Raw genomic sequence first — 11,773 nt, 5'->3', positions numbered from 1 at the left:
TTATCTGGAAGTGGTTGTATTCCTAAAGACGTGGCTATAAGGAATAATTTGTCTGAACAATCATATTGTGCAGAAGAGTTTTATTTCTAAACTCTACATCAACCTTAGATATTCCTCTCCAGAGGCCACAACTTCAAGGGACCAATCCGTAGGATTTCATTGCTGCCCCAAACCTTTTATCTTTCTAGAATCATTTTTCATTTTTTTGGTTTCTCTTGGACCTTTGAATATCTTGGGCACACACACTGATCAAACTCCCTGTTATGGCATGAAAGTTTAGGAAGCCCACTAATCCAATTTTGAAGCTTAATCAGTGTTTATTTATTTAATAAAACATGTAGCTTTCGTTGCTCCTATATTATGTCTCATTCTGCTGGGGATTCTTCTTAAAATTCTCTTAATGCAGTCTTTCACCTGCCGGGGTGCATTATCGCCAACTTCACTTAGATGCATGTGTCCAACCAATATTCATCAGAAATGAACTAAAGTTCTAGCTTATTTCCTTTCTGTCAGCATTAAAATGGTCTTTCTTTTGTTCTGTAAAAATAATATTATTTTCCATTCTTTATCTTTTGTTGTCTTTTCAGTATACAGTGAAGAACTTGCAGTTCGCTCTGACAGTTGAACCAGACAATGTGAAGACATCCTAAGAGTTGTCATGGGCTCAACATCAGCGACAGATGGGCCACCCCACTGTTCCCTCAACCATTGAAGAAGAGCTGGAAAGTAATCCGTTCATGCGGGTTGATCTACCAGAAGTTCAGGTACTATTTTTCTCTTTCAATGATTTTCGCCCATAATTTTTTAAATCTTTGTGAGAAGAAATAAGAAAAAGCTTATGGAGACCACAGAGACCAAGTGCATTATGGAATCAGAGTTCTAGTGTCATATAAACTTTTGCTTATTTCTTTCTTTGCGCTTTGCGCTCTCCTCTTCAGTCATCGCAACATTTTGCCATATTACAAGAAAATATGGCTTTCTCAAGTAAAGTATTGCTTTTTTAACAGGAGAGGGTTAATTTTTGATCAACTTCACTCCCATTGCGGTTGCCGTTGATGATCTGAGAGTCAGCTTGTTCTACCATGACAGTGAATCTTGGACGAAGATGGTGGATCCAATTCACATTGTAACACGGTGGATCAAAATGTTGTGCATCAAGTTTATAAAACAGTATATTGACAAGTTCAGGAACTGGATTCATTCTGTTGATATGCTATTGACAAGTTCGGGGACGTGCCGAAAATTTCACATAACCTGGTTTTGATATGCTACTGCTCGACTTATATGATGACTGACCTTAATTATTCTCTTTAGGATATTATACTCTTCATCGTTGCATTGATTTATCCAGAAGATTTTATTTCAATTGGAATTTGGTAAGGCCTCCATTTCACTTGGGGACAAGGCTGTTTGGTGATGGGTAAATTAATTGCCCATCAATGAGGTGATGCCGGTTGCATCTACTACTGTGATGCTGTCCAACTCAAGGAGGTTCAGATTGAATTGAACCATGGGTTTCACTCATTAAAATATTCCCGCAGGACATTTAAACTGTAGTCCCGACTAATCACAAAATGTCGTGTAATTAAAAAGCCGGGATAATTGTAATAATTTATCCCGTCAATGCCTTTGAATCTCAGGGCATTCTAGAGGGATACAACCTCTGTGCACTCTATTTTGGTAGCTTTTGATTTTCAAAACAAATAAGCTTGACATTAATGCTCGGTTCGATAGAGGGAAAAAAAAAAAAAAAAATGGATGGAAGAGAGAAGAGTCGGTAGGACAAAAAAAAAAAAAAAAAATTGAATGGAAGGGAGAAAAGAAGGGATGGACGAAACGTTTCTAGGGATGGATTGTGTATATTTTTCTTTTTGTTCAGTTAAACAAAAAAGAATAGAATAAACTCATAATTTACTATGAGAAAATGACAAATAAAGTTTTAATTGTTTTTATTATTATATTCAATAATATTTATAATACTCTCATTTATAGATGGTAGTACTGTAATTTAAAACTTGTATAATTTAGGATAGATTTAATTTAAAACACGTATAGTAGTCTACATCTTCTCTTCTTCCTTCCGTCCATTTGGGTGGATGAAAATTTGTAAATGATTCTTCCTATTTTTCTTTCTTTTCTTATATTATCTCTACCCAATAAAGGAACTTTGTTTATTCCTTCTTATTTTATCCCCTTCTTTCTTTCCCACTGAACATAACATAAGCATTAATGGAACCCTAGTAGATTACTTGAAATTAAAGAAAGAGGACATTTTAAATATAGTATAAAAACGCAATAGATTACTTGTCCATACTGAAAAGGTATGCAATATGAGTCACGTTAGTTCATACAGGCTTCAACTTTCTTTTCAATTCTCATCCGCTTTCGGTGTATGCAGCTTATGGAACTGCATCTTCACTTTTTATTAATGAAATGTGGTGTAATAGCATAATTATGAAATCGAACACATGTGATATAAATTATGGGCAACCCGATTTGACATAATATATTATATAATAATTTAAATATATACTATTATCTAATGCTATAATATATAGTATTTACATAATATTTAAATATTTTATAATTATTTTCTCCTATTCCTCTTCCCTCTTTCTATTTTCTCTGACTCTTAAGTTTTTTTTATTTAACAAAAAGTAAAAGTTTTAATTTTCTTCTCTTTTTTTCTTCCATATTTTACTTGTCTTATATTTTTCCTTTTATAGATTATAATCATTGTTTGCCCTTCGTTTTTTAACATTAATTTCTTTTAACAAAAAATAAAATAAAAATTACACCCTTAACTGATCAAATAATCTAATCGGATTTATGATTAATAATAAATTAGATACGGATTCATTCGTTAATTATTCATCATATCATTGGATCGAAAAAGTGAATAATCTTATTGGATTGAGATCAATCAAAGGAGACTGATTTAGTAAGTCCTATAGAATTTTCATAACACAATATATTCTGACAATATATTGTGACAATATATATAAACTAATTGTTACCAAAATTAATAATTCTAATTTTTAAAATTATTTCTAAAAATATTTAATCATTCAAGTTTACTTTCCCAACAAACGGAGTAGTAAACAAAATTTTATCACATTTCTTTACATGGCATAATATATTCACGTGACCGGTCTAATTTCTCCTAAGAACTCTTTAATTTTCTCTTTTAAAAAATAGAAGATAATTAATATGATGGATAAAACCAAGGAAAATCACACACACACACACACACATTTTCATCTAAACCATTTTTTCTTAATTTTCTTTCTTAATTTTCTTTTTCTTTTTTTTTTTAAAAAAAGAAGAAGACAAAAAGATAATTAATATAATCGTTAAAATTAAAACCTTCCATTTTTTTTTTTTAAAAAAGTTCGAAAGGAAACACACGCTGATAGGAGTAATATATATATATAAACCATGATTTTTTCTTGACAAAGTAAATAAAAGAAAATGTGTTTGAACACTCCGTCTCTCTATCCTTTGACTTCGCCGTCTTCTCGTGCTGTACAGTTTTTCCATCTCCTTCATTTATTCATCACAGAAGCCCAAAGAACTCGAAAGGTCTAAGGTCTAGGGTTTTCAGGATTAGGGTTTTGTCTAGGGTTTTCAGGATTAGGGTTTTGAAACAATTCGCGGTGCAGAAAGAGGGACAGAGAGAGAAAGCAAGAAATGGAGACATCAACTGATTCCAATCCTGATACATACACAAATTCACCTCTTACCACTAGTACTAACACTACTAATCCAAGAAGGTACGGGCTACAGTTCCCCGCTTTACGCTTCCTCCGGTCACCGGTATCTACCATATTGGAATATTCCGGCGTTCTTCGTCCTAGGTCGAACAATCACGAAGCGGAGTCTCTTATGATCGATGGCGATGCCGGACACTTTCGCCGTCGTTTGGACGATTCAGGTGCGGCCAGTGGCAGTGGCAGTGACGGTGAGATCTCGATTAGGATAATTGGGGCCGGAGAACAAGACCATGTTAGCTTCGACAGTAGTGATGAAACGCTGGGTCCGATGTCGGACAATGGGGTGGTTGACGGTGATGATGTGAGTGAAGTTGGGGGTGGAGAGAGGACTTCCCCTGTGGCGGCTGATTCTGTAAATGGGGATGCTGCCAATGGCAGTAATAGAGATTCGCCGTACCAGAGGTATGATATACAGCAGGTTGCGCGGTGGATGGAACAGATTCTTCCCTTCTCGTTGCTGTTGTTGGTTGTGTTCATTCGTCAACACTTGCAAGGTACTCAATTGGACATTCCTTCAGCCCCTTTTGCATCATTTGTTGTTGATATCTTTGTTTTTTTTTTTTTTTTTTTTTTTTTTTTTTTTTTTTTTTTCCCCTAGTTGGTACTCACGCACCCCCCTCCAAGGAATTGTTGAATTGTTTGCACAGTAATCAATCCTCCCAAGTCTTTTCCAACTAGGCCAACCCCTTGAGGTTTTGTTGATATCGTTGTTTAATGAACTAATTACAATAATTTGTGTAATTGAAAGTGTATAAATGGTGTAGTGTAAGTGATATTCTAGCTTAGTATCATGATGTAGGAGAACATATATATAATGTATGCAGTATGTTATAGTGTTGATAATTTGTACAAGAAACAGATTATATCTGGATTTGGGTGCGGGTATCCATATTGGGACGATAGGTAAGATAGGCACTGAGTATAGCAGATTAATACTTGAACACTTCTTTCATGCCCAAATTAGGAAAGGTATGCCCACGGTTGGACTTGGCATAGTTTTATGTAAAGTCCCTTCTCTTGTTTGTTTTAATGTACATTTTTCAAAACATAATGTATTCTAAGATTTGTGTCATCTACTGGAAAACTCGAAAAATATTATGATTGTGGAGAGAGGATTTGAATGAGAAAACTATGGAACAAATAGGGGCAACTATTCCTCAGCAATTTTAGAGCTAATTTGATGGATATCACAGAAAATGGAACAAATACGACAGTTGTATTGATCATGAATTAGTAATAGTACATGTCTTATATATGTAGATGTTTATCAGCAATTTTAGAGGAGCATAGCTTAGAGCTGGGCTTGGATTCTCCCTAGCTCAGCCTGAATCAAATTTGACCCTGTAGTTTAATCTCAACATTATTTTGTTTTGCTATTTGCATATCTCAGCCAGCTTGCTAAACCTTTGAGTTGGATGGATTTATCTTGGCAGTGTTGCTTAACTTGCACCGTTTTTGGAATAATTGTGTGTGTGTGTGTGTGTGTGTGTGTATACCGATTTTGGAAATTACGTAGATTGACCAGCTTTAAGAATAAGATCCCTGGAAGAAGTCCATATTATACCTTCTATTGCATTTGGTATAATATATATTTTTAGAGTTTTGAAGTTCACTCTAGTGTCCAGATCCAAAAGAAAAGTTTAATCTAGCCTAAACTCAGTCTGTTCTCCAATACCCATACAGATTGAGCTAGAGGCTGAATGTTTATATTTGAATTGGTTGAGCTTGGTTCTACAATGTGGACTGGGCACAGTTTGACTTGACGCTGGACTATCTTGGCATTAATTGTTCCCGAGTTATTGATATCCAGTACATTAAAGTTCAACTATATAGGGAGTAGACGTGTAACATAGAAAGATGTTAAGTAGTTGTTATGATACTAGTAAGACTTTTATGATTCATATCAACACTCATGCTTTGTTGTCATGGGAGCCTGGGTAATGTGAAGAGCCTGCATGGCTGTAGACTTTAGATTCATGTAATTAACCGGGTAAATCTAAGAATTAATTTGATTTAATGTGAGAGACGCGTACCTTTGGGTCAATATCTTGAAGTAGGGTTTGACTGATGAAGTTTGAAGGGGAGAGAAATATTTTGTCCCTTCTCTACAGTTTGAAAAAAGAATTAGTTATGTTTTATGTAGATAACTACTTTATTCAAAAAACATAACACCTGACCTAAATCATGACCTCACATCACTTAAACCAACAGAGTTAGTTGGAGAGTTTATAGAGAGCTAATTTGATGGATATCACAGAAAATGGACTCTGAGATGATTGATAAGTATTTTTTCTTAGTTGGTACTCATACACACATGTTTCTTATGAGACTTGAACCCTTGACCTCCCTTTGGGAAGTAAGAGGCTGATACCGCTAGGTCACTGGTCCGTTGGTTATGATTGATAAGTATTGCTATAAGGGATTAGCAAGCATCATTATCACCATCTTCATTCATGTAAACTCAGTGTCTACAGAAATCTACGAACCTCGACAAATAAACAAAAGAGTTCATATTTTCTATAAACAAAAAAGACTCGGAGAGAAATGGCGTGTAATAAAAAAGATTGGAGACAGAGAATTCGTGTGGTCAACTCCATTCAAATGTGATTAAGGGAAGGATGATGAGCATGATGACGAGATTGGTGGAACAAAATTGATAGTGCTAATTTATTCGGAGAGCATTATTAATGATAGGTGTGATGTTTGTTTCCTGTACCAAACCACAGTGAGATGATTATTCTTGAATTTTTACTATAAGCTTTAGTGACGCTACAAAAGAATATGGTATTCTTTCTTCTGCCCTTACCAATTCACGCTTTCATTAAGGATGCTGGTAATGTCACCTTTTGGTATGTTAGAAGCTATTTTACCTTTTATAGACAAGATTGTGAATAAAAGTCTCACACATATGGCCATAATTTACCATCTTGGATTGAATTTTTGTTATTTGAACATTGAGAATATTGTTTTCATATAGTTAGTGACGGTTTCTTTACCATGAGGGCATGCAGGTTTCTTTGTCACAATCTGGATCACTGCAGTCATGTTCAAGTCAAACGATATTCTTCGAAAGCAGACGGCTCTAAAGGTATGTTCATCTGTTATACACTATATATTCTGAAATTGATTTGTAGGAATGATGCAAACTGAACCTTGTCTCAAGGAAAAAAGGAAGGAAAAAAAGAAGAAGAAAGATAAAGAATCACTCAAGCTTAACAATAGTATGTTTTTGCAGGGGGAGAGAAAAATGCTGGTTCTCGTTGGCATATCCATAGTTTTTATAGTTCATGTGATTGGTGTGTACTGGTGGTATCGGAATGATGATCTTTTCTACCCATTATTCATGGTTCCTCCAAAAGCAATACCGCCTTTCTGGCATGCTATATTCATCATTATGGTTAATGGTATGAATTTTTACACTACGGTTATTTTTTGCAATAAATACATTTAGTACACACTTCTGATACCTTGCAACCTGCATATGAGCATTGGCGACAAAATTTGGAAAGGGAATACAGTGCATTGTTGTATGTACTATAAAATTTGTTGGTTTGTTTGGAATAATTTAGCGTTGCCCTCATTATGATTTATTCCGATTATTTTGCTGCCATAGCTTCGTATTTATTCTTCAAGATTTCAACTTTAAATTATTGCATTTTATACTATTTCCTTGATTACACCATGGAAGGTGTACTTTCAGCTATATTTTCTTTAATGTGGTATGAATGATTTATATTTGTATCATTTTATGCAAGTTCCATGTGTTCATTTTTGTTTTGGTTTTTCTTTCTTCTTGTATTTTCTCCTTTCATTTTCGTCTTGATTTTTCATTCGGTTTTCTGCCTTTACTATATTTCACATCTTGCGCATTTCCTATACTATCATCAACTCTATCATGTTACGTATATCCCATAATCTGGATGTATCAATCTTTTTGAGAACATTTTCTATGATGTTATTTTGTTTCCAGATATAATGATGAGGCAGGCAGCTATGGCTTTGAAGTGCATGCTGCTAATGTATTATAAGAATGGCAGAGGCCACAATTTCCGTCGGCAGGTAACCTAATTCATGCAGTACATAATCATTTATTACTTTGAAGGTTACTTTTTAACTTTCTGAGAACTCTCTGACAGTAGATAATTTCCTTTTAAGGGTCAAATGCTAACTCTGGTTGAGTATTCGCTGCTGTTGTACCGTGCTTTGTTACCGGCACCTGTCTGGTATCGATTCTTTTTGAACAAAGAATATGGAAGCCTCTTTTCATCATTGACTACAGGGTTGTATTTGACTTTCAAGCTTACATCAGTTGTTGAGAAGGTGTGGAGAATAATTTATGTTTGTGAGACTATCTCTATCATTTTCTTGAATCTGTAAAGTATGAACTAAAGCGCCTTTATGCGTCGTCTTTAACTTCTTGTTGGAGTTCCTATTCAGGTCCAATCCTTCTTTTCTGCCTTGAAGGCATTATCGCGAAAGGAAGTCCAGTACGGTTCTTATGCCACGTTGGACCAGGTATGTGGTTGCTTTCAACTATCCAACCCTGTAAAAGTTGTTTACATTTCAACTTGGAGGCTGGCAAGAATATAGGAGGTGGATATATCTTTAAGCTACTTGCAGATTCTCTGCTTCATTAATTTATTTGATCAGGAGTTCAACACTAACGGGGAGGTTTCTTCTACTGATACATGCCAACAATTTAGTATACATGTGACTCTTTACAGTTTTAACTCACCAAACAGACATGGAAAGCATTCAAGAAAAACTAGTATTACATTCTAGCTTGTATCAGATCTGGAAAATATATGTCAAAAATAATTTTCGAGTTTTGTGAAAATAGAATTTGGTTCTCTAACCTTCACCATGAAAATATATATATATATATATATATATATATATATATATATATTGTGAATAATCCACAATTCCTGTTCTCTGCCTCTTAATTTGTTATTTTTACTGTAAACCAATTCAATGGGGCCGCGGCACATTTACCGTAAATAGTGTTGTAGGTCTTATGGCATGGTTTCCTGCAAGGGATGTGCATTAAACTAGTCTCTACGTATTTAAAATTTGGAGAGTGACTAATGAATCGAGGATGATAGAAAGGAGAGGATTTGCCAGCCATTCAGGTTCTTCTCATTATGATCTGAGTTCGTTCAGAAAAACTTTAGTGTCTGGAGATTGATTTGGTTATAAATTGAGCATGGTCTTTTGGCAAGAGAGTGGATACCTTGTAAAATTTTCAGTGTGGATAGATTTGTTATCATTATCTGTTCACATGTACACCTTTTGTCTTAGATCTCCTAATAAACTCTCTCTCTCTCTCTCTCTCTCTCTCACACACACACACACACACACACACACACACACACACACACACACACACGTGAGCACACACATTTCAGCAACATGCAGCAACATGTAACTGGGCAAGTTCTCCCTGTATTTTAAACTCTTTGTAACCGGTACAGGTAAATGCAGCAGGAGACATGTGTGCTATTTGCCAGGAGAAGATGCATGCTCCGGTTTTATTGCGCTGTAAACACATCTTCTGTGAAGATTGTGTTTCTGAATGGTCAGTTTCTTATTTTGCTTTTGTATTCTACTTTTTCTGTTTTGTCTTACTCATTTAATTGTTTTTCTTATAATGTGTGGCATGTACTTAATATCTTGTTTGGACAGTTAGAGAACACGTTCATTGTTGAGTGATCACAATTTCTCACTGCTGAAACGTATGCATTTTGTGATGTTGCTTAGGATAGTGCTACAATTAGAATGACCTTATTTAAACTAATTCACGAGCTATATTTTTTTTTAGCTTCAATTGTGCACACAAATCAGAGACCTTTCTCGCGCTCAATAGAAGATTGATCAAAAGTCCAGATTAAAATTCATTTAGAATAAATTGCATGTTCTGCTCAAATTATTTTCTTTGACCAGTGTGTGTGAGCTTAAAATACTTAGAATTATTTTTTTGGATCATTTTATCATGGTCTACATGATGATGTGCGTGTAATTAGATGGAAATCATACGAAGAACCATGGGGCCGACCTCGTGGTAGATTTACTTGGGTGGCAGTCTGTTTTGCTTCCCGGATTTAGGGTGCCCATTTGAAGAATGCTGAAGGTCAATGACTTGTATTATTTTACTCCATAAGTTTAAGGATGAAAATCTTCCCCACAAACTTGAGTAAGCGTGCTCAACTGAACAAAGACCAATTCTAAGAGGCTGATTGTCAATTAGTGTTTTTTTTTTTTTTTTAACAAGATGATTGTTATAATATAAATTTGGAAATTTAATCCTATAATGCTCCTTAGATATATCTAATTTTTAGTTATATAGTAAATAACAAATATAGCATATACACCAACGGCCAGTGGCCTAGCGGTATCAGCCTCTTACTTCCTAAAGGGAGGTCAAGAGTTCAAGTCTCTGAAGAGACAAGTATGGGTGAGTACCAACTAGGAAAATATATATATATATATATATATATAGAGAGAGAGAGAGAGAGAGAGAGAGCATATACAAGTAACCACTATCAGTTGTTTCCTCTGTTGATCAATTGACACTACTTTGTTTGCAGGTTTGAGAGAGAAAGGACTTGCCCTTTGTGCAGGGCCTTGGTTAGACCCACTGATCTGCGTTCTTTTGGTGATGGATCAACAAGTCTGTTCTTTCAGTTGTTCTAAAAATTACACTTTCTGCTTCAAAGCAATATATATATATATATATATATCTCTCTCTTACTCATAGTGGTGTTTTCCCAAAATTTTCATCTTTGATATGTGCTAGTGTCACACTGCCTCATTCTTGGAAATTTTTCCGGAAGGAATTAGCAATGTATTGACAATATGTTCCCCTGTTGTATTCATTAGGTTAAACCCATGTGATATTGAGAGAGGCTACAGACAGACTGGGAGTATTTTCTAATCCCATGTCCGTATATAGTATATAAGTTAATATATATATTTTGAAGAACCAAAATTTATCCTTCTTTTGTTGTATGCTTTTTACAAATAGGTGTTGATCTTGTCACTCTCTAAGTGACCAACTATACCCTGAACATATTTTCTGAACTTTTATATTGGGGTAAACTCGAGTTACTCTACCAACTGCTGTGTAGCTTAATGCTATTCGTCCACAGGAGAAGGTCGAGGTTCAATGTGTGAGTGCGAAAAAAAAAAAAAAAACTCGAGTTACTAATATTAATATAAGTTGGGTTTGGGTTAAGTAGGATTGCCCAATACCTCTGTCAAAGTCCAACCCAAAACAGTGGGCCCCAAACCCAACCAAAACAACAGAAAGGGGATGTAATTTTCAACCCAAACTCAACCAAAAAATAAAAGAAAAAAGAGAGGAGATGCTTAAATCCCTTAAAGATTGGGTAGACCTTGAGTTGAGTGTGGGTTAGGTCACCTAAATTGCATATTTAAAATCAACATGTACAAGATGATTAACTTATATCGAAAGTCAAAAGTCGAGGTACATACTCTAACCAATTTCTCAAATCATAGAAAACTCCGTTGGCCTACTACACTCACGGACTTGAAAATTAGGTCAAAATAATATATATTTCTTAAAATTACTAAGTACAGGCATATATCGCTGCTCAAACTCCTCCCCTCCACTCCGTTTTTTGAAGTAAGGAAGTTACATCATTAGGTCCAAAGAAAACTTAGAAATCAATCATATGAATAAATCTTTCCATAACATTTTTAGATTCTGTCTCAAAACCGAGAGGACAATGCTTAATTTCAAACATGAAAAAAAAAAAAAAATAAATAAATAAAATGGCGTTGGGATGTAGACGGACTTCATGTGATTGAGAGCGAAGCAGAGCATGTGACGATATTGATGATAGTGACAATACAGATTTGTGTCAAGGTCACGGAGCTGGAGGCTGGAGCTGGTTTCCATCTTCCCAAACAGTCCAATCAAGTGCTCTGATACACTGGTTCTATTTGACAAACTATGTTTGTTGGTATTTGAATCCAAT

At 35.0% G+C, this 11,773-nt stretch overlaps 1 protein-coding gene across 1 annotated transcript; it reads left to right on the top strand.

The window, feature by feature from the left end:
* Positions 1–3,445: 3,445 nt before the first annotated feature.
* Positions 3,446–10,761, top strand: LOC132270686 (uncharacterized). Its single transcript, XM_059771872.1, has 8 exons — positions 3,446–4,267; positions 6,785–6,861; positions 7,009–7,177; positions 7,744–7,832; positions 7,929–8,093; positions 8,211–8,288; positions 9,248–9,351; positions 10,361–10,761. The coding sequence occupies exons 1-8, from the start codon at positions 3,691–3,693 to the stop codon at positions 10,464–10,466; spliced, it is 1,365 nt and encodes a 454-aa protein (XP_059627855.1). The 5' UTR covers positions 3,446–3,690; the 3' UTR covers positions 10,467–10,761.
* Positions 10,762–11,773: the final 1,012 nt, after the last annotated feature.

Source organism: Cornus florida, unplaced genomic scaffold (genome assembly GCF_030987335.1).
Source record: "Cornus florida cultivar Cherokee Brave unplaced genomic scaffold, ASM3098733v1 CherokeeBrave_3.0.0_Hap2_Chr08, whole genome shotgun sequence".
NCBI classification, from domain to species: Eukaryota; Viridiplantae; Streptophyta; class Magnoliopsida; order Cornales; family Cornaceae; genus Cornus; species Cornus florida.
This window is presented reverse-complemented; position numbering and strand designations above follow the sequence as displayed.